At 37.6% G+C, this 23563-nt stretch overlaps 1 protein-coding gene across 4 annotated transcripts in view; it reads right to left on the reverse strand.

The window, feature by feature from the left end:
- Positions 1–28: 28 nt before the first annotated feature.
- dnah5 (dynein, axonemal, heavy chain 5) overlaps positions 29–23563 on the reverse strand; it is a 57374-nt gene continuing 33839 nt past the window's right edge. For all 4 annotated transcript variants that reach the window (XM_077599344.1, XM_077599346.1, XM_077599345.1 and 1 more), the window contains 22 exons: positions 23268–23447; positions 21234–21371; positions 20885–21020; positions 20279–20460; positions 19995–20129; positions 19032–19187; positions 18310–18492; positions 18119–18221; positions 17787–17927; positions 17244–17358; positions 16616–16806; positions 15807–15928; positions 15360–15509; positions 14773–15018; positions 14430–14649; positions 13132–13337; positions 12182–12385; positions 3192–3407; positions 2331–2543; positions 1924–2076; positions 976–1207; positions 29–464 (listed from right to left, as the gene is read on the reverse strand). In XM_077599344.1, coding sequence (XP_077455470.1) covers positions 313–464; positions 976–1207; positions 1924–2076; positions 2331–2543; positions 3192–3407; positions 12182–12385; positions 13132–13337; positions 14430–14649; positions 14773–15018; positions 15360–15509; positions 15807–15928; positions 16616–16806; positions 17244–17358; positions 17787–17927; positions 18119–18221; positions 18310–18492; positions 19032–19187; positions 19995–20129; positions 20279–20460; positions 20885–21020; positions 21234–21371; positions 23268–23447 — 3774 coding nt within the window. In that variant the 3' untranslated portion in view covers positions 29–312. The remainder of the gene's footprint in view (positions 465–975; positions 1208–1923; positions 2077–2330; positions 2544–3191; positions 3408–12181; positions 12386–13131; positions 13338–14429; positions 14650–14772; positions 15019–15359; positions 15510–15806; positions 15929–16615; positions 16807–17243; positions 17359–17786; positions 17928–18118; positions 18222–18309; positions 18493–19031; positions 19188–19994; positions 20130–20278; positions 20461–20884; positions 21021–21233; positions 21372–23267; positions 23448–23563) is intronic.

The raw sequence follows: 23563 nt of genomic DNA on the forward strand, positions 1-23563 counted from the left end.
TAATATCCTCACAAGGGTTGTGGGGTGTGGGGGGTGCTGTAGACGAGTGACGCCGTGAATTGGGGGCCAGCCTATTTCAAGGCACAAGGAGACAGACAACCATTTATGGTCACAATCATACCTAGGGGCAGTTTAGAGTGGGAGGAAATGGGAGTACCCAGAAATAACCCACACAAGCCCAGGGAGTACATGCAAACTCCACACAGGAAGGTCCAGGACTGAACCCTTGATGTTAGAACTGTGAGGCCGGCGCACTAACCCCTTGTCCACCGGGACGCCTTTCTGCTACATATTGAATCTGTCAACTAGTGATCATTTGACATCACACAGGAGTGCCACACCCCGCAGGATCCAGTGTTCTGGAGTAAGTAAGGTCTTCAGGTCGACTGCTGCGATGTAGTTCATGTCCGTCCTAACTGTTTTTTTGTAGATTGGACAGGAATAAAGGCGGCTGTCCTTGGTCCCTTCACAATGTGTGCAAAAGAAAAGATAAGCTCAAAGCTGTTCGAAAAGGTAGCTAGGCAATATAGACATTTGATGAATAAATCTCTAAATTAGCTAAAATGATCAAAATTTTAAATTCTTATTATAGAGCCCAAAATGTTTTGCTGTGTGCATCTTTTGATTTCATTCAAATAGTTGTCACAGCGGTCTACAACATTTTAGTTTTCTTTATGAATGAACGATGGGTTAGGGTCACTGAAAATTAGACCCAATATGGAAAACTAAACTTAATAAAGATACTAATTTATTGATTACAGAGATTCGATTTAAATTTGTGGTGTATTTTTTTTTTTGCTTAGTTTTTAAAACTTAAAAAAGTCCTATCAATCAATACTAGGTCTAAATTGCACTGTCACTCAGCCTGTGCGTAAGCAAAATTGCGAAAAGGCTGGCAACTGTCTACTCCCAAACACCTTAAATGAGGAAAAGGTTTAATTCACTATGCCTAATAACATTTATTAACAATCTTACCATTATTCTCTGCGTACATCCGAATTACAGGCATCATCTCAAAGAGGACTTTAGGTTTGGAATCAATGAGTTTGCAGTTGCGGCGATCCCAGCCAGCACCCTCCAGATAGAGGCCATAAACATACACCCCCTCACCAGGGGGTTGCATGATGTCGTCCTTCATCCACTTGGTCACTTCATTGCAAAGTACCATGCGATCCAATGCCCAGCCTTTATTGGCCCGAGTTATCTCCTGGGTGGACATAGCAAGACGCATTATCATATGAGCAGAATGAACAACAAAGTTGAAAAATGATGCCTTTCAACTATAGAGAATCATTGATAAAAGGGCTAGCATAAATGTTGAATGAAAATACTGTCGAGGAAAGAACTCCACTCCATCAACCAAATTGTTTGCTAGATATTGCGCCAACAAGAAGAAAATCAATTGGATGCAATATGAAAAAGAGAAAAGGCAAAGCTTAGAAAGCAAATGGAATAGAAGGAATGTAATAATTGAATCATTTCAGACATTATTCAGATATGAAAATCTTTCATGAGTGACCTAGAGAGATTTAAAATGCTAATATTAAAAAGTACATATATGCTTTGGGCTTGGATTTCAACCCAATCCATAAACCGATATTATATAAGTTTTTGTGGCCACTAGAATGGCCATCTTATAGGTTTTCCAATAAACATGTAGTCTCTGCTATATAAAATAAATTATAGGAGCATATTCGCTACATGTATAGTAGTAATTAGTCAAAAACTTACTGTATATACAGTATATAGCACCTTCAAGGATGAAAAGCAACACAATTTGTGTCATCCTCATTTTTGCCAGTTTCTTAAAGCATTTCCAACACCCTTAACTGTTTGCATATATGACCATATGGTAACCTTTCACTCGGTATACCATCTAATACTCCCCTCAGTGGTGCACAGGTAGTCCAACACTGTGTGTACCTGTCTCATAGCTGTCAGAAAGCCCTGTGGGTTGAAGAAGCCAGTCATCCAGAAGCAGTTTGGTCGCCCCTCGAAAATCCAAGTCTGAAACTGCCGGTTACGTTCAAGTAACTCGGTAAACCAGAATCCTAGAGTGCTGGAGGCCCACGATTCCTTCGAAAAATAATAACATAAATTATAATGTAAACATTTGTCATTGCATTTCCGAGACAAATGATAGACATTAAAAAAATGAAATGTGAATCACTGCACAGCCAAGGACAAGGTAAAAAGGTATTACTAAATCTCGAACAGATCAACATGAATTATGGTAAAAATATGTGTTATTGTATATTCGTTTGACATTTCTAATCCTTAGGCACAAGTCACTTCATGGGATGCATGCCATTAATTGTTTTTGAGCTGACCTTCCTCCATCGTTCAGGTATGCGTGCATCATACATGCAGTCCAAGGCATCTCGCAGGTTCTCGCTCATGATGATGGTACCATCAATCGCCAAATTGAGATCAGTCAGGGTGTTCCGGACCAGAACTATGATTCGCTGCATGCGGTCTATCTCCTGACGCAGGAAGATGTTCATTGGTTGTAAAGGACCCATCTTCTGAAGGTGTTCTTTGACCTGGTAAGTTCATAATATGTGTAACAATTGGATTTATTTCAACTTGTACACACAATCAAGCATTTTAGAGCTTTTACTAAGTTGTAGTGTGTGGTGTGCTTCGACAAAAATAACTCAGATTGGTCCTATTCATGTCTAAAAAAGTAAAGCTGGACGAACTGAGTGATACTAATATGATATTTTTGTAGGACTCGATGTGCATGCTCATTACTAGTGGCAAACTGTGAACACTAGAACTGAGCCGCTACATTTAAAAAAAAAATGTCAAATGAGCTATACAGGTTGAAGGCTGCAGCAAAGAGTGCATGTCTTCTACCGACTATAACTCACTGACTAACTACACTACATTCGTGATAAAACAGCAATAGCCTGCTGCCTTCATTCACTATCCCCCGTTCTTTATTAATCCCTGTTTTCTCTATTCCTGTCTTAAACACACACCGATGCACCCTCTGCCTTTCTGTTTGTTTTACCCACCCTGAAACTTAGCGCATTACCAGTGAAAGGTGAAGAGTATTACACATGATGTTTTGCTCCACTGAAACACTGCCTTAAGGCCTTACAGATGCACCCGGCAACATTTACTGAGAACACACCAGTGTGTGTGTGCTCGCTCAAACACTTAGACACAGGCACATGTGCGCTTACTTCAAAAGGTACATAGTCTGCGGGCAGTTTCTCCAGCATGTCGTCAGCCAGCCTGGACACCACAGCCTCTCTGGTCTCCCCTCCTCCTGATGAGCTATCTTTAGGCTGAATACTGAGAATTGTGTCTAACACGTCTTTTGCCAATTTACTTTGAAAGGTGATGTCTGCATTTGGGTGCAGACCAAACACCTCTGGTGTGTCATAAGCTGGGAGACCCTGAGGGAGGAAAAATGATTTTAGGCACGATTTACAGTATTGGACACAGTTTGTATAGGGTAACATACAAAAGCTTACGATATATGAGATACAAATTATAAGACGATTAGTAGAAAGGATTTTCCTCTTTTCTTGAAAGATCAGCCTATTGCAACAATTTAACTTAGATAATCTTCCCTTACATTCCTTTTACAGATATAATATGATGATGTATAAAAATTAATCCGGCATTGACAGACTTATCATGATGATGCCAGCAATATGTTCCAATTCACTTTGGCCCAGTTCCCTTGATTTCTTCCAAAATGAGAGAAAAATTTATTTCTTTCATTGTGTGAGTGATTACTGATACATGAGTGTTAAGTCTTATGACAACCTATACCTCTGCGACACTTTGCTGATGTGTTTGCATGTTGCAATGGATGTGCAATAGTGGCAGTTTTTGCAATCTCCTTATTTGTTTTACAGTATGCGCTTGAGGCAGGAAATATATCCTTTGAGAAAAAAGTCAAATCAACAAGCCTCCACGGGAGACTGAGGACAAATCCCGGCCAAATGAATGTGAAGAATGAAAAACCCTGAAGCCTTTCACGCAATGGTTGTTTCAGCTCAAAGTCATTTCTAATTCTTGCATTTGAGAAGATTGAGGTCAAGTCCAGTTACATTGTGTCAAGCAGAACATGGCATAATTTAACATGGGTTTTTAAATAATCGAAATTAGTCCAAAATCTTAACCTATTTTTCCTGTGCTTTGAAATAAGGTCACAAATGAGTAGTAGTTCTTGTCTCTCTGGGAGGAAGGTGAACAAGAGTAACCCTTGGGTGCTCGACACAATTACCTTTTGTCTATGTATATGTTTTGACGAAAGTTTGGCGACACTCTTTTTCCTTGTCGACGATAATGTCAAATATTTATTCATCTTATTAGACGTGCTTCATAACTGAGCAAAGAATACCCCGAGATTTGGTACAAACGTAAAGCTGGCATGCAAAATGACTTGAATGGCTGGACATCGTAAAGCTTTTTCTTTAAAAAAAAGTGGTCTATGTAAAGTAAAGCTTTTATTTGTTTAAAAAATAACTACTATGTATATATAGTCAGGCTTTTTTCTTTAAAAATGACCATGTATATTAAGGGTTTTTATTAAAAAATGACCATGTATAGTAAGGCTTTTTTATTTTAAAAAAACGACCATGTACAGTAAAGCGTTTTTCTTAAAAGACGACATAGTATAGTAAGGCTTTTTTTCTTAAAAAATGACATAGTATTGTAAGGCTTTTTTCTTAAAAAAAACGACATAGTATTGTAAGGCTTTTTTTCGTAAAAAACAACATAGTATAGTAAGGCATTTTTCTTAAAAAACAACATAGTATAGGCTTTTTTCTTTAAAGACGACATAGTATAGTAAGGCTTATTTTCTTTAAAAACGACACAGTATAGTAAGGCTTTTTTGTCTTTAAAAACGACATAGTATAGTAAGGCTTTTTATTTACAAAAAAGACCATGTATAGTAAGGCTTTTTTTCTTAAAAAATGACCATGTATAGTAAGGCTTTTTTGTTTAAAAAAGACCATGTATAGTAAGGCTTTTTTTCTTAAAAAACAACATAGTATAGTAAGGCTTTTTTCCCCTAAAAAAACGACATAGTATAGCATGGCTTTTTTTCTTGCAAAACGACATAGTAGAGGAAGGCTTTTTCCCTAAAAAAACGACATAGTATAGTATGGCTTTCCCCCCTAAAAAACGACATAGTATAGTATGGCTTTTTTCCTTTAAAAAACGACATAGTATAGTATGGCTTTTTTTCATAAAAAACGACATAGTATAGTAAGGCTTTTTTTCTTAAAAAACGACAGAGTAGAGGAAGGCTTTTTCCCTAAAAAACGACATAGTATAGTATGGCTTTCCCCCCTAAAAAACGACATAGTATAGTATGGCTTTTTTCCTTTAAAAAACAACATAGGCTTTTTTTCCTAAAAAACGACATAGTATAGCATGGCTTTTTTTCTTGAAAAACGACATAGTAGCGGAAGCCTTTTTAAAAAAAAAAAAACGATATTGTATAGTAAGGCTTCTTTTCTTAAAAAAAACACATAGTATAGTAAGGCTTTTTTTCTTTAAAAATTTACATAGCAAGTAAGGCTAGGAGAGTCGGAGAATAAATCTGACTTCTGATTCTTTACCTTCTAGTTGTTGCTGTGGTCCACTGGCAAAATCATTGGGTCAGAACACGAAGCGGGAATCAGGAGTGAGTTCAATTCCACTCGTTGCAATTCTCAAATTGTTTATTGAGGTAATGAAAAGGATAGATTTAACTTCCAACTTTACTGTCGTGCATTGGCAAAGACAATGGGTCAGAACTTCAGGTGGACTCAAGTTCAAATCAGAAGTGAGTTTGATTCCACTCTTTGCAATTCTCAAATTGTTTATTGAGGTAATGAAAAGGATAAATATAACTTCCAATCACATCATTTCAGTAGACACTGTGGTCCAGTGGCAAGAACAATGGGTTGAAATTGAAGTTGGACACAAGTTCAAATCTGGAGTGAGTTCAAGTCCACTCTTTGCAAATCTCAAATTGTTTATTGAGGATGAAAAGGATAAATATAACTTCCAATCACATCATTTCAGTAGACACTGTGGTCCAGTGGCAAGAAAAATGGTTTGAAATTGAAGTTGGACACAAGTTCAAATCTGGAGTAAGTTCAAGTCAACTCTTTGCAAATCTCAAATTGTTTATTGAGGTAATGAAAAGGATAAATATAACTTCCAATCACATCATTTCAGAAGACACTGTGGTCCAGTGGCAAGAACAATGGTTTGAAGAATGAAGTTGGAAACAAGTTCAAATCTGGAGTGAGTTCAAGTCCACTCTTTGCAAATCTCAAATTGTTTATTGAGGTGATGAAAATGATAAATATAACTTCCAATCATTTCATTTCAGAAGTCACTGTGGTCCAGTGGCAAAGACAATGGGTCAGACAGACCTCAAGTTAGTGGATTTGACTGCCATGTGGGAGATGGGGTTCGAATCCCGCTCTCGTTTGACTAATCACTACACTAGTAGTTCAGTAAATGGGTAATCCTTTTTTCATTCAAATAAAGACTTAGTCATTTTTTTTCAGCAAAACAATATTTCCGGTCAGCCTTCGGCTGACCGGAAGACAGTTGGGAGGGGGGGGTTCCTGGTGGTGTTCGACAGTCGGCCTGCGGCCGACTGCCGACACCATACAGTCGTTGACTGGCGACACCGGGACGTGAACCCTCGACACCCACGTCGCAGGCAGGTGACTAACCCACTACACCACGAGGCGGCCCGCCTATACATGATTGGAAGTTATATTTATCCTTTTCATTACCTAAATAAACAATTTGAGAATTGCAAAGAGAGGAATTGAACTCATTCCTGATTTGAACTTGAGTCCACCTGAAGTTCTGACCCATTGTCTTTGCCACTGGACCACAGTGACTTCTGAAATGATGTGTTTGGAAGTTAAATCTATCCTTTTCATTACCTCAATAAACAATTTGAGAATTGCAAAGAGTGGAATTGAACTCATTCCTGATTTGAACTTGAGTCCACCTGAAGTTCTGACCCATTGTCTTTGCCACTGGACCACAGTGACTTCTGAAATGATGTGTTTGGAAGTTATATCTATCCTTTTCATTACCTCAATAAATAATTTGAGAATTGCAAAGAGTGGAATTGAACTCATTCCTGATTTGAACTTGAGTCCACCTGAAGTTCTGACCCATTGTCTTTGCCACTGGACCACAGTGACTTCCGAAATGATGTGTTTGGAAGTTAAATCTATCCTTTTCATTACCTCAATAAACAATTTGAGAATTGCAAAGAGTGGAATTGAACTCATTCTTGATTTGAACTTGAGTCCACCTGAAGTCCTGACCCATTGTCTTTGCCACTGGACCACAATGACTTCTGAAATAATGTGTTTGGAAGTTATATCTATCCTTTTCATTACCTCAATAAACAATTTGAGAATTGCCAAGAGTGGAATTGAACTCATTCCTGATTTGAACTTGAGTCCACCTGAAGTTCTGACCCATTGTCTTTGCCACTGGACCACAGTGACTTCTGAAATGATGTGATTGGAAGTTATATTTATCCTTTTCATTACCTAAATAAACAATTTGAGAATTGCAAAGAGAGGAATTGAACTCATTCCTGATTTGAACTTGAGTCCACCTGAAGTTCTGACCCATTGTCTTTGCCACTGGACCACAGTGACTTCTGAAATGATGTGTTTGGAAGTTAAATCTATCCTTTTCATTACCTCAATAAACAATTTGAGAATTGCAAAGAGTGGACTTGAACTCATTCCTGATTTGAACTTGAGTCCACCTGAAGTTCTGACCCATTGTCTTTGCCACTGGACCACAGTGACTTCTGAAATGACGTGTTTGGAAATTAAATATATCCTTTTCATTACCTCAATAAACAATTTGAGAATTGCAAAGAGTGGACTTGAACTCATTCCTGATTTGAACTTGAGTCCACCTGAAGTTCTGACCCATTGTCTTTGCCACTGGACCACAGTGACTTCTGAAATGATGTGTTTGGAAGTTATATCTATCCTTTTCATTACCTCAATAAATAATTTGAGAATTGCAAAGAGTGGAATTGAACTCATTCCTGATTTGAACTTGAGTCCACCTGAAGTTCTGACCCATTGTCTTTGCCACTGGACCACAGTGACTTCTGAAATGATCTGTTTGGAAGTTAAATCTATCCTTTTCATTACCTCAATAAACAATTTGAGAATTGCAAAGAGTGGAATTGAACTCATTCTTGATTTGAACTTGAGTCCACCTGAAGTCCTGACCCATTGTCTTTGCCACTGGACCACAATGACTTCTGAAATAATGTGTTTGGAAGTTATATCTATCCTTTTCATTACCTCAATAAACAATTTGAGAATTGCCAAGAGTGGAATTGAACTCATTCCTGATTTGAACTTGAGTCCACCTGAAGTTCTGACCCATTGTCTTTGCCACTGGACCACAGTGACTTCTGAAATGATGTGATTGGAAGTTATATTTATCCTTTTCATTACCTAAATAAACAATTTGAGAATTGCAAAGAGAGGAATTGAACTCATTCCTGATTTGAACTTGAGTCCACCTGAAGTTCTGACCCATTGTCTTTGCCACTGGACCACAGTGACTTCTGAAATGATGTGTTTGGAAGTTAAATCTATCCTTTTCATTACCTCAATAAACAATTTGAGAATTGTAAAGAGTGGACTTGAACTCATTCCTGATTTGAACTTGAGTCCACCTGAAGTTCTGACCCATTGTCTTTGCCACTGGACCACAGTGACTTCTGAAATGATGTGTTTGGAAGTTATATCTATCCTTTTCATTACCTCAATAAATAATTTGAGAATTGCAAAGAGTGGAATTGAACTCATTCCTGATTTGAACTTGAGTCCACCTGAAGTTCTGACCCATTGTCTTTGCCACTGGACCACAGTGACTTCTGAAATGATGTGTTTGGAAGTTAAATCTATCCTTTTCATTACCTCAATAAACAATTTGAGAATTGCAAAGAGTGGAATTGAACTCATTCTTGATTTGAACTTGAGTCCACCTGAAGTTCTGACCCATTGTCTTTGCCACTGGACCACAATGACTTCTGAAATAATGTGTTTGGAAGTTATATCTATCCTTTTCATTACCTCAATAAACAATTTGAGAATTGCCAAGAGTGGAATTGAACTCATCCCTGATTTGAACTTGAGTCCACCTGAAGTTCTGACCCATTGTCTTTGCCACTGGACCACAGTGACTTCTGAAATGATGTGATTGGAAGTTATATTTATCCTTTTCATTACCTAAATAAACAATTTGAGAATTGCAAAGAGAGGAATGAACTCATTCCTGATTTGAACTTGAGTCCGCCTGAAGTTCTGACTCATTGTCTTTGCCACTGGACCACAGTGACTTCTGAAATGATGTGTTTGGAAGTTAAATCTATCCTTTTCATTACCTCAATAAACAATTTGAGAATTGCAGAGTGGAATTGAACTCATTCCTGAGTTGAACTTGAGTCCACCTGAAGTTCTGACCAATTGTCTTTGCCACTGGACCACAGTGACTTCTGAAATGATGTGTTTGGAAGTTAAATCTATCGTTTTCATTACCTCAATAAACAATTTGAGAATTGCAAAGAGTGGAATTGAACTCATTCTTGATTTGAACTTGAGTCCACCTGAAGTTCTGACCCATTGTCTTTGCCACTGGACCACAATGACTTCTGAAATGATGTGTTTGGAAGTTATATATATCCTTTTCATTACCTCAATAAACAATTTGAGAATTGCCAAGAGTGGAATTGAACTCATTCCTGATTTGAACTTGAGTCCACCTGAAGTTCTGACCCATTGTCTTTGCCACTGGACCACAATGACTTCTGAAATGATGTGTTTGGAAGTTATATCTATCCTTTTCATTACCTCAATAAACAATTTGAGAATTGCCAAGAGTGGAATTGAACTCATTCCTGATTTGAACTTGAGTCCACCTGAAGTTCTGACCCATTGTCTTTGCCACTGGACCACAGTGACTTCTGAAATGATGTGATTGGAAGTTATATTTATCCTTTTCATTACCTAAATAAACAATTTGAGAATTGCAAAGAAAGGAATTGAACTCATTCCTGATTTGAACTTGAGTCCACCTGAAGTTCTGACCCATTGTCTTTGCCACTGTACCACAGTGACATCTGAAATGATGTGTTTGGAAGTTAAATCTATCCTTTTCATTACCTCAATAAACAATTTGAGAATTGCAGAGTAGAATTGAACTCATTCCTGAGTTGAACTTGAGTCCACCTGAAGTTCTGACCCATTGTCTTTGCCACTGGACCACAGTGACTTCTGAAATGACATGTTTGGAAATTAAATCTATCCTTTTCATTACCTCAATAAACAATTTGAGAATTGCAAAGAGTGGAATTGAACTCATTCCTGATTTGAACTTGTGTCCAACTTCAATTTCAACCCATTGTTCTTGCCACTGGACCACAGTGACTTCTGAAATGATGTGTTTGGAAGTTAAATCTATCCTTTTCATTACCTCAATAAACAATTTGAGAATTGCAAAGAGAGGAATTGAACTCATTCCTGATTTGAACTTGAGTCCACCTGAAGTTCTGACCCATTGTCTTTGCCACTGGACCACAGTGACTTCTGAAATGATGTGTTTGGAAGTTAAATCTATCCTTTTCATTACCTCAATAAACAATTTGAGAATTGCAGAGTGGAATTGAACTCGAGTCCACCTGAAGTTCTCACCCATTGTCTTTGCCACTGGACCACAGTGACTTCTGAAATGATGTGTTTGGAAGTTAAATCTATCCTTTTCATTACCTCAATAAACAATTTGAGAATTGCAAAGAGTGGACTTGAACTCATTCCTGATTTGAACTTGAGTCCACCTGAAGTTCTGACCCATTGTCTTTGCCACTGGACCACAGTGACTTCTGAAATGATGTGATTGGAAGTTATATCTATCCTTTTCACTACCTCAATAAACAATTTGAGAATAGCACAGAATGGAATTGAACTCACTCCTGATTTGAACTTGAGTCCACCAGAAGTTCTGACCGTTTGTCTTTGCAACTGGACCACAGTGACTTCTGAAATGAAGTTATTGGAAGTTATATTTATCCTTTTTATTACCTAAATAAACAATTTGAGAATTGCAAAGAGATGACTTAAACTCATTCCTCATTTGAACTTGAGTCCACCTGAAGTTCTGACCCATTGTCTTTGCCACTGGACCACAGTGACTTCTGAAATGATGTGTTTGGAAGTTATATCTATCCTTTTCATTACCTCAATAAACAATTTGAGAATTGCAGAGTGGAAACGAACTCATTCCTGATTTGAACTTGAGTCCACCTGAAGTTCTGACCAATTGTATTTGCCACTGGACCACAGTGACTTCTGAAATGATGTGATTGGAAGTTATATCTATCCTTTTCATTACCTCAAAAAACAATTTGAGAATTGACAAGAGTGGAATTGAACTCATTCCTGATTTGAACTTGTGTCCAACTTCAATTTCAACCCATTGTTCTTGCCACTGGACCACAGTGACTTCTGAAATGAGGTGATTGGAAGTTATATTTATCATTTTCATCACCTCAATAAACAATTTGTGAATTGCAAAGAGTGGAATTGAACTCACTCCTGATTCCCACCTCAAGTTCTGAACCAATATTTTTGCCACTGGCTATACTATGTCGATTTTTTTAAAGAAAAAAGCCTTACTATATACGTACTTTATAGTTACTTTATTGCCTTGAGGGACCTATAACACTGCTTGTCTGTTGTAAGTTAAATAGGCAAATGCTTGTGTAATCACATAAAAGGGGCAGTTTTTTTGTTCAATTAAAGGAAAACAATCCACAGGATGTTTTTTTTCATCCTGATAGAAAACATGTATATATTCAGTATTATAGTTGTGTGACTTTCCTTCGTCTCAGTGCAATAAGCTTGAATTCAGAGCCTGGCAGGCACAAACATTTATCATAATGAAACGAGCCCAGGAGCTGCCCACAACAGTTCAGTGCCCTGATTCAATCAGAGCTATTTTGTGGGAAAAGGAATATATTTGCACTTAATCTAGACACATATCAGTCCAGATCCAAATGTGACATTATACATTACACAAACATTGTTGTGTAAATGTAAAGTTTTGAAACAAAAATGTAATGACCCAAATACATTTATTGAAATAAACTTACCTGGATGTACGTAAGATACTGGTCCACACTAGAACATTTTGGGATGCTATAACCTTTAAAGAAATTAAATCCAAGTCCAAACATTTCTTCACTGAACCAGACTTTGGCAAACGTGTTGAGAAGGCGCTTGTCGTAATCATCCGTCACACGGCCGCCATACTGAATTTCTCCAATCATATATCGCAGTGTACTCCATGACACACCCTATGGAGCAACAGTAACAATAGGGAAAAAAAGACAACTATGTATGCTTTCCTTTCGCCATCGGAAAAAGACAGTCGCCTTAATTGTCTCAGTTCATAATTTTCTAAGCCTAATTGTAATTTAGTTTGCTTTTTTCTGCTACTAACCAAAGCAGAAGGAATGGTGCAGAGCATTAGGACGTAGTTGTAATTTTTCCCATATACAAGGGAGAAAATAATAATATGTTGAGAACTAAAGTGCTAGATATATATCTATAAAGGTCAAAGGGGGTTTGGCAATGCCTGATCCATTTTGGAGCAGTTAGGGTTGGGAGTTGATGAACTGAAGAGCTGCAGGGACAAAGGTTACTTTCTCCCGTGCGTCTTGCTGCATGGGCAATTTCCAACTGATTTAATGCTACACACACATGGAAGAGAATGTCTTGAGATAAAGATCCCCAACTGATTCTGCTACTGCAACCTAACCTAAAAGGCTCTTTAAGTAATCATTGCCTTCCAAAGTCGAATGGACACTACAATGAGTAATTTTTCTTCTACCTTGCTCCGGTTCCGCACCTTATTCAATTGAATTGCCTGCCCATTTGACCTCTTTGTTAACCTCCTTTAATGTATGACAGTTATTGCAAAAGGCAGTTAGACCATGGATTTACTTTCCAGGCTTAGGCAGATATTTGAGGGAACTCACAGACTGACAGGGTACATTTTTGTTGTCCAAAGTATTGAACTCAATGGTTGCAGATTTCCTACCTTTTTGACGTCCATGTCATCAAGGTGGTTCTGAACAAACTGAACAGTGGCATTGAAATCCGCCTGGTTAAACTCATAGGGAATGTTCCAACCCAGAGGGCCGTACTTTCTTCTTTCCTGCACAGTGCTGTGAAGAAATGCAACCCCATACAAAAGTGGCTTCCACTGGGTCATGTTGCTGACGTCCAAAAGGTCCTGGTTAATGCCTGGCGAGGAAAATGCATGAAATACTGTTGTAAAATTGGAGTTTTGGCAAAAAGTCCTCTAGCAGCAAAAAAGATGTAAGTTTCCTATTTTGGATTTAGCCACCAACTCAAAAGGGTTTACAAATCTTAAACACGGTCCATGTGAGATGGAATTATTCAAAATAATGGAATTCTCTTGAATATATAGGTGGTTAATTATTTCAACTTCCAGTTATCAAAACGTCAAAACACAAGAACTGTTTATTTTGGCATAAGGGACCACGTTTAGTTTCTAATCTCATAATGAATTGAAAGTTACTGGGCTCAAGTGCTAAGGTAAATTCGCGCCACATCTTGCAATTGTCCCTTGGGAATCTTGTGTTTTGCTTCCAGTTTGAAGCAGGCAGAAACAGCTGGTGTATGCATATTAATTATATTTTTTCCTCTCAAAACAATACACACATGCTTATTTAAAATTCCAAGAGCTTCTCATGCTGTTAGTGTTAGGGTATTAAATGTAATTAATTTATCTGCACTGCCTTGGACAGTTTGTTCTCATGACAAAGCCACACAATTTAGACATGATTCGAGTTACAGAAATCGCATGCTCATGTTAAACATTGACTTCCTTTTTCAATCATTTAGACATATATCGACCACCTATGCGATGACGAACCATGGATCGATCTGTTTAGATGTTAATTTGTTTTTTCCATATTTATGTTTGATATCAATGGACGCAGAAAATGGATTGAGGTGAGATGTGGAAATATTTATTCCTAGCACAAACACATCTCTAATTGCCTTGCTTTGTGGATTCTTCATTTTTTTTAACATAAGTACAGAACTGAGGTAATTAAGTGTTTTGGCTTGTCAAAGCTAGGTTCAATCAAAGTGTCAAACAATTGAAATAGCCATCAAAAGTTTGGATTACATTGGAACCTTGTTAAGCACGTTTAGTTGTGTATTGACTATTTTCCCCAATTAAGAAACACCTTCCGAAATATGTTACAATACTTGAGAACCTTCCATTGAATGTTACTCCATCTATGCTTAGAGAGGATTTGAATACTCTTGTTCTGATGTTTCTGACTGTAAACAAACCACAAATACCTCCATAGGTCCTTTTAAGTCCCGCTTTCAAGCCCTGTGGGGGCTCATTTGTGAACTTGATCGACATTTGGAGAAGCGTGATAGGGAAGTGTCTGTGGACTTCAGTAGTCATCCACAAGCGGAAACTCTCATGGACAAAGTCTGTCTCTGTTACAATGTCCATGAGTTCATTCATGAAGTCCAGACCCAGATGGCAATTCTGGAGTAGAGCCCAGCCACCCTGAAGACAAGGAATATTGGTACTAGTACCTAAGTATTTATAATAAAATGTTATCCATCGCTAAAGGAGGAATACATTTTTAGACAAATGATATAGTAGCTCAACCTTTCATTAGTTACTTACATTAGCCATATTCTGGTGCAGAAGCTTACGTGCATGGACCTCTTGTCCTTGTCCCATGGACACGTATCGTGTCTCTATCTTCAGTCGTTTTCCTAAAGCGATGATAAAGTCTGTTGGGTCGGAACCCATCGACAAGAAACAGATCAAAGGAGTTCGGCAGTCTGATTCCTCCCAAGTCTTTTCCAAGTCAAGAACTGCCCCTTCAGTATATTTCTCCCCCATTGCATCCATTATGTATTTACGGGCCTGCAAGAGAGGAAGAATCAAGGTGATGAGTGAAATCATGCAATAATTATATGTATAGATTATGAAATGTGTAACAGCACAATTTTCATGGTTTACTGAAAGAGATGTTGTTCAGGAGTAAATCTTGCTTTAAGGTACCAGAAAGCCAAGAACTCTATGGTGCGGATATTAAGGTTTTTTTTTTCTCTCACTATCTTTTATAACTGTCTCCCTAATTTCTTTGTTCCCATTACATGTTTTGGTTAAAATAGATTACTTTTCCTCAGAAAAAAAAGAATGTGTTGTCAAACATCACTGCTGGGTGGTTTCAAGATGTTTTTGTGTTTTAATGTCTTTCTAACCTGTGCGATGGTTCGGTCGGGACACCAGCAACGAATAAGAAGCAGGCGTCTAAAACAGTCCAGTGCTTGCTCATAGGAATTTGGGAGTTTTTCCTCCTCTGGTGCTTCCTTATCAAACCACAGCTTCCACTGCTTTTCATTGCGACCAATCTGAAATTCAATTGATCAGAAATTAGCATAAAAATAAAGACACCAACTCTCTTGAGTTCCTATGAAATAGTTAAATATAGTCTGTGCAACACTCCAAAACAAAGTATACAATGATAAAGTAATCACTTTGAATACAACATAATTACTTTGTACAGTATAACCTTAAAACGTGATAAGTCACTGCTGAGGATGTAGCGCTGGTCCACCTTTCCAAAGTCGGGAAAAAAAACTGTTGCTCTTGAATCTAAGATTAAACCCACTAATAATATTTTTAGAACTTGATTTTTTGTGTTGTACCTGATCTAGCACATCTGAAAACTCCCACAGTGTGCTGAGTGCTACAAGATTGAGCCATGTCATGTCAAGTATCCATTTTGCTGGTTTTGAAGGGCATGCTTTTAAGTCCAGGGATGCACCTCCTGGATGATACACCAAGTCACAAAAATTTACAATGTCATGATAGTTTAAATTTTAATCTTCCTTGAAGTATTGCAAAATGAGCATTCAGAAACATTCAAAACACTTCTGTAAGTCTGAACTGGCAGATCATGGTTATGCATGCACATAGCCACATGCCTGAGTATGTTTTGTTTTATTTTACACTAAGGAGCGGTTTGCAATGGTGAAGATATGTTTTAAATTTCTATAGCTTGCCACTTCATACAAGATATAAATAACTACAGTACACTGTAATGTAATTGCAACTTGAGTTTAACCTTGTCAAAGAGCCGTGGGGATCTTTTCAGAGTTATTGCTTTTATCATTTGAAAGCTGCCACATTAGAGAACCAGGTTCTCATAAGAGAATAATGCAGTTGTTTTGTACTTCATTTTCAATTTTTTTCAACCTTGCCATATCTTCAAAGCTATTTCTTTTATCGCATTGCCAGAGGTTTTGCTCAAGATTTTAGAAAGAACCATTGCTAGCTGTCTGTTGGCATACTTGCATTTTCTGTGTCTTGAGGAGTTTTTAGCAATACAAGTTCTGTATATCAATTTCACACACCTAAATCTGATACCTATTATTAAAACAGCAAAACTTTCATGTGACGTAAAATAATACGTGTTCATTAATCCAAATCATGAGCTCATATATTTGTCTTTCACCTTTAATAAGTGTGAGAAACTCTTCATGCTTGATCTTGCTACATTGCATATCGATCTTCAGAGTCAAGAGAAGAGTAAATAGAAACTTGTGCTTCTCGTACAAGCCACGCACTGCATACTTGTACACTTCGAAGGTCATGAACTCTATTATGTTGATAATACGCTTGCTTGTGATTGGACTTTTGAAGGACCTGTTTTGACAGAAATGTCACACAGTTAAGCCCAAAATTCTATAAAAATATCATAATGAAGTGAAATTACTAAACAATATGGTACAAACATCAAAATCCAGCTGATAAAATGATAATAAATGACTTCTCTAATATTTTGGGGATTTAATTGTGATAAATAATTACAATAAAACTAACTAAAAAAAATTGGTAAGGGAAAATACCTGTTTTTATTAAATACTTCCCACTATCTGATATTCTGTCATTTTATCCTTTGTTACAATTTCAAAGAACATTCTTAGTTAGTCCCATGGACCTAATGTGAAAATGTATGATTATAACCATTTACACAGTGAAATACTGTGTTTTCATGGCCCTTAACACATTGGCATCAATAGAATTCCAATCCATTTAAATAGGAGCAAAACGTAATACTGATAATTGTGAAGCGTTCTCACCTAACGAGAGAAAGGTCAAAAAGTCCCAGGAATTGCCTTAGGGAAGTCTGATACATGACATTCACCATGCTCATTTCTGTGATTAGGAAATACAAAATGCTGCCCCTGGTTGCCACTGAAATCAGAGAGAAAAGTAATCAGTACAAGACAAATTGTAGCTTTTGTTTTAATGAATAGTGAGTATACATAGAAGTTGTTCTACCAGACCACTGCAGCTCTGTCTACAATAATTGTCAGTTCTGAAACCTCACAGAATAAATGTTCCAGTTTAATGTATCTTGGGTTATGTGAAGATAGAGAATAGTCTTTTCATGTGAATGGTTGTATAGTAGTGATCTGTGACTGACCCGTAAACGGTCAACGGTCTCGAGTCTTACTCCATCCTAATTTGACCCTTAACTGACATAGACAATACCCCTCAAATTGTAAGGCTATTGAAAATGGATGGACAAAACCTGGTTGTAACATCCAATTGCACTCCATAAACCATTGAATACAAGTGGAAATGTTGCCTCAAAAGATGTAAACTCTGCTATGACCTACCTGGTCGATACTCCTCCCTGGCAGCATTGATTTGAACCTCAGTGTCAGCTGCAATCTGTAGTTTCTGATTGACCTCTTCAGCTGTGCACTTGGTGTTGGCAAGAACAGAAATCAGACTTTCATCATCCACTAGCGAACCCTACAAATAGAAACACAGTAATATCAATAAGACTAAGTCAGGAAAGAGTTCATGTGGAATTGCTATCAAAACACAGCATTAAGGTACAAGGGACATTTCACATTTCAAAGAGAAAGCTTGGAAAATTGGATTGGCTAGGACAAGCTAAGTTTCTGAAATACTGTGGGCTGACATGGAGTGTGTTTCCTTTCCTGTGTGCTCGTCAGTCGGAAAAGGAGGTTGTCTTCAAGCTCCTTCATCTTCCGTTTGTTGGATGTAACGTCTTCTAAAAGATCTGTCCTTTCTTTTTCCAGTTCCTGATGGCATAATATATACCACTGGATATGTAAAGTAGCCCCAAAATGTTTGCACACAGAAGTGTCTAAGTATATAAAGAACTGTCACCTGTTTTTCTTTGAGGATGACTCGTCCCAGAAGCTGGTCCTCCAGTCCTCGCATTGTTACAGTGAAGTCAATGATAGAGGTCCGTGCACTGATTTCAGGGGTGTATGCTGGGTTAGGCAGCTTGGTCGTCACATAAAGCCGAAAGCCCTTCATGACATCCACCTCTTTGTCCCCAATTTTAACCTATGGAAAATAAGACACTAGTGTGTCTTAAACTGCCTTCTCTGCAACTATAGAATTCAGCAACCATACTATCCTAGCACAATAAAATAACACAACATAACTTGACCTAAGCTAACATGTATTTACCTTAGGCAAAATTATATTTCTTTATTCCGGGTAAATAAAGTGACAGTGTAAAATCTCATAAAAATGCAAATTATCTAATATTTGTCCCCTTTTGTAGCTATAACAGCTATTTTGGGCAAAGTTTTTTTATTATTATTTGTGTGTATTATATGTTTGTTTATTTTTTGTTTATACATTTATTTGTATTCATCGTTAGGAGGTCAGATAAGGGGGACTAAAGGCAATCTATTTTTTAGTCACCGTAAATGTATTTGGTGAAATGGTATGTATGGATTTTGGCAAATAGTTTCATGACAAGCAGACCTTTATTGCTCTTATTTAGTTCACTCAGGCTCAGTTTTACAGAAACAAAATCAGGGCCGACAAACCCAAGAAGCCAAATGAGCAAATAAGTGAGCGGTTTTAGTCATTACCTTGTAAGTGGATCCAGTCTTGATGAAATTTTTCTCAAGAATGTTATCGAGGGCAGGGTCCAACTCCTCTCCGATGTCCTCAATTAAGAGCGGCCGACCGAGAGACAAGCTGTCTTCTAGGTGATTCTTGAAGTATTTATGGTTCAACGAGGTGATCTGAGAATTTGACCGCGGTCATATACCAGCACCATTTGACATAAGAATCAAATTTTGCAAGGAAAAATGGCAAAAAAATTAAGCATCTCTTTTTGGGATGCATCAATTACTGCTGACTTAATGGAATCAGTGTATACATATTAATAGAGGCCCATTTGTATCTACATTGAAACTCATAATTAAACAAACAGTGCATTAATTTAGCACAGAGACAGAAAGAGCAATGGAGGAAGGAGTGGGCCAATCCCCCTACCATTCCCACTACCATTGACGTAATATGCTGAAGGCTGAACAAAAGGAAGTGGATATTGGTATAAAAATAAGACCACAGCTATTATTAGGAGAATACTAAAGAGGATGTATTGCATAAAACATTTTCATAATGGTCCTCCTGTGGCAGTTATTTTTATTAAGTCCGTTACCATGATAACAGAATTCTCACTGAGTCTATGAATGACTTTCCATTTGAAAGGGACAGGGTACTTTCAAAATGACTTCATTATTTCCCAGCAGTGCTGGACTGACCTACAGTGACCAAGGTTTACACAAGTTGCCATTTGTAAGAGAAATACATCATAGTTTTGTGTACAACTAAACAGGCCCAGGGTAAATATGTGGATAAACTGAGACAAAACTGTCATTATTTTTAGTATAAAGAACACTTTAATTACATTTCTGTCTTGTGGTGCTGTGAGATATTTTTTATGTGTTAAAATAAATGCCATGCCTCAACACTTTGGGAATGCAGGAGTAAATTCAGACTAATTTTCTATCAAACGAGAAACAAAACAAAACAAAAACACTAACCTGCAGCTCATTCTTTGCCTCTTTGTTCTTAATCCATATTTTTCCTTGTGTTTGAGGGTCAATAAGAAGAGGAAAACGTGCAGCTTTTGTGACAATGATGCCATTCTGAATAGAAAGGTCATCATTCGGGAGCCCCTGTTAAAAGAGAAGATAAAAGCACATTTCAACTAGAAATAATCATACAAAAAAAGTACATCCCGCATTCATTTTGTGGTATGTATGTTTTGTCGTTACCTGAATCCCACATTACAAACAAATCAGCAGATCAAAGATTGATTACTGACCTGTAGATTCCACTCACTGACAGTGGGTGCATCAATAAGGAGCTCGGTCAGATTGAGATTGCTGTCAAACGGGATTTGACGCTGCTTCAGTTCATTTTGCCAATCAGAGAGTAGGAGGTTACGGAACTCCTGGTTGAAAGGACCGGAGTAAGACAAGAATGCCGTGGCGAGGAGTATGTCACCTAGGGCAAAAAAAAGCCACATACAGTAACGCATTCATCACTTTTTATATCATTTCTTGAGATTCAGGGTTACAGGGGAGCTACTTTCAACGCTCAGGACTAAATGTCAGCAGACAAAAGGGCTGATATGAGGAAGTAGACGACCATTCATCATATATACGGTACCTAGTTTAAAGTATCAAATGCTTAACATACACTATTTCTCCTATTTACACAAGTGAAGGTGTCTATGTGTAGGCTGCATTCATCCATTTTTTTATGTTTGTGTGTTGTTGTTGTTTTTTAATTTCTATTTGGGGTTTGAAGTTGGGGTCTTTGAGTGCGAGAAATCAACAAATGTGTCTTCTGTCTGTGTGGGTTTGATGCCAATGAACATTTTATTCCGCACATTATAAGTAAAGTTCTAAGTCTATTTGAAACCCACCAACAAGACGCTTGGTCTGAGCAGTAAACTCTTTACTCTGTTCTGTCCATCTCTCCTTCTCGCCAGCTAAGCCACTGATCAGACTGGAAGCAGTTTGCATTTTGTACCTGCAACGCTCAGCATCTTCCAACAGTGTCTGAAAGTAAGTGAAAACAGAGTTATAGTTTGTACTTTAAGTACTAAATCTAAATAATTAAATGATTCAGTATTTGATGTTCTATTCCAAGTTAGATAGCTATTATTTATTACATTGAAGCCATTGGTTTTAAAAATAGATATATATTTAAAATATCCTTCCATATAATGTGATCCCCCTGCATGTTCTGAGCCCGCAAATGAAGCCACCGACCTGTTTCTCCATCATGGCATTTTCATACTCGCACTGTACCACATCCAGCTCTGCCTGCTTGGCATCCAGCTCTGCTTGAGCTTTCTGAAAATCAAGGTGAGCGATGTTCAGACGATTCTCTTGCACCGCCAAGTTGGCCTGGAATGGGAGATGGAGAAAAATTTCAAAAATATGATTTGTGCCAGATTAATTCCATGCTAAATGGGTTATGGGGCACTTTACAGAGAGAAATAAACATAGAATGGAGTGAGTGAGAAATTAAATCCTGAGTGAAAATTGATCATCTGATCTGTATACGAGATATTTGAAAGGGAACTCAGTAAAATGCAAACCTTTATTTTTCTGTGTAACAACACAAATTATCCCTGACAAAACGGCTTTAGTGCAAAAATGTTTTGATACAAGGTTGATCCAGTTTGTTAGACACTGTGTGTCACTGAGACTGTACCATTGTATTTAGCAGGGGGTTGACTGTTTGATTGCAAAAGTACATGCATAAAAATACTATTCTATGGTACTAAAATGAAGAAAGCTGGAAATATCTAAAGCTGTTTTTATTTTTTAATGTCTCGCAGTTGAAGACAAGTTTTAAATATGGCTTTAAAAGAAAAGAGATCTACAAGAGGAAATTTGAAAGGTTGGGGGGAAAAGGCAAGAAATAAAAAGGGGATTATTTAATGATGTGTAGAACAATGTAGGAGGCAAAGGAGTTAGAATACATCAGTCACGGCACAGGGGTGGTGAAGAAGCAGTGGGGGGATTTTCTGATTAGAACTGCAGTGAAAGCCTTGGTTTGAACACAGATTTAGAAAACATTGTCAAGTACGTTTAGCCATGTGAGTCTGCTTCCACAGAATTTGTGCAGAGAAGCCCAAGTGCTGAGAAGTGAAGGGTGCTCCTGTTCCTTTGACTGTCTATTCGTCTGACAGGCCAGTTTAGGAAGGGAGATGGCATTAGATTGGAAATCAGAAAATCTATTTGCTAGTCTGCTCTCTATGCTGTGCTTAAAAAATAGTAGCAGGAAGTTATTGCTCCTTCGAGACTAAATGTATGTGTCAGTGAAGAAGGAGCGAACCAGTCAGGAGATGACCAGGGAGAATACGAGGCAAGTAATACAGTGTTTGAATAAAACAAATTCAATCTGCACAGCACGTTAGCCGATGGGAAAATCTACTGTAGTCCTTCCCTGGATTTGAGTAGACTTCACCACATTCCTACTCTTATTGCTTATTGTTACATTTGAACGTTTTGAGTTGTGTTTTTTATGGATTTGAAACAATCTTTCCTAAAATTCTCCTTTCAGAAATTCCAAAGTTTAAAAATGTTCTAAATATCTTGTGCAAAAAATGTTAAGTGATGGAAATAAATGTGATGATCTTATACTTAGTTTTTTTTATCTAAAGGTATCCGCAGAACTGGTGAAAGGTTTTTGACTGGAATGATATTGAGAATGATTTATTTAAAGTGCTTTTGACAAAGATTGAGTGAATGCTCTCGCTGTGCTATTCATATTTTAATGAAAGTCGCTTGTTTCTGCATTCATTTAGTTGTTCATTCATCGATTAAACTATCAAATTATTCTTTTTAATTGTGCCTTTTGAGGTTATGCTATATTGTCTTATGTTGGAGTTGGATTTGCTGTATACACAGAACTTTGCTGGCGCAGTGATCCACAGTAAAGACTGAGCTGAGTTGAGAGATTTTTGACCAAGACTTTTCCCTTGGGAGAAATATTTTTGGGTCTGTGCTAAAAGGATTAAAATGTAAATGGAATAGGGAAAGTCTTATTGAGTATGGCTTTTTTCTTGTTATTTCATGAACACATAATCTGGTGCCAAGAAGCCAAATGATGGAGATATAAATGAATCTTTTCATTTGAACCGATGCAGAGTTATGGCCTGTGGCTCAGCTCTCCTGTAAAGTTCATGTTTATCAGTCAGTATAAGAGAAGGGATCTTAACGTGAATGTGTACTTAGTGTGTTTCTTAATAGGAAAAATATAATTTCGTCAACACAATCACATTGGATTATTACCTTTAAGGGCAAGACTTCCTTGTTGATGGAAAAGAAAGAGGCCATGGCTTTAGTCCATGATGCAAGCCCAGCCACATTGCCACACACTCTCTTGGCTGTTTCAATGTTGTAGTCAGGCATGTCAAAATAGGGCTGCAGGAGCTCCACCATCTCTTCATTAATGGTGTCTTTGGGGAATTGCTGTGGGGAAGGGAGAGTGGTAGGGTTTTAAAAAAGAAAAAAAGAAACGAAAGGATGGGAAGGGGGAACATGTGGAAAAGAGGAGCAAATACGAAGGTGGGGTTAAAGCTCAAGGC

The sequence above is a fragment of the Stigmatopora argus genome, chromosome 4 (genome assembly GCF_051989625.1).
Source record: "Stigmatopora argus isolate UIUO_Sarg chromosome 4, RoL_Sarg_1.0, whole genome shotgun sequence".
Taxonomy (NCBI): Eukaryota; Metazoa; Chordata; class Actinopteri; order Syngnathiformes; family Syngnathidae; genus Stigmatopora; species Stigmatopora argus.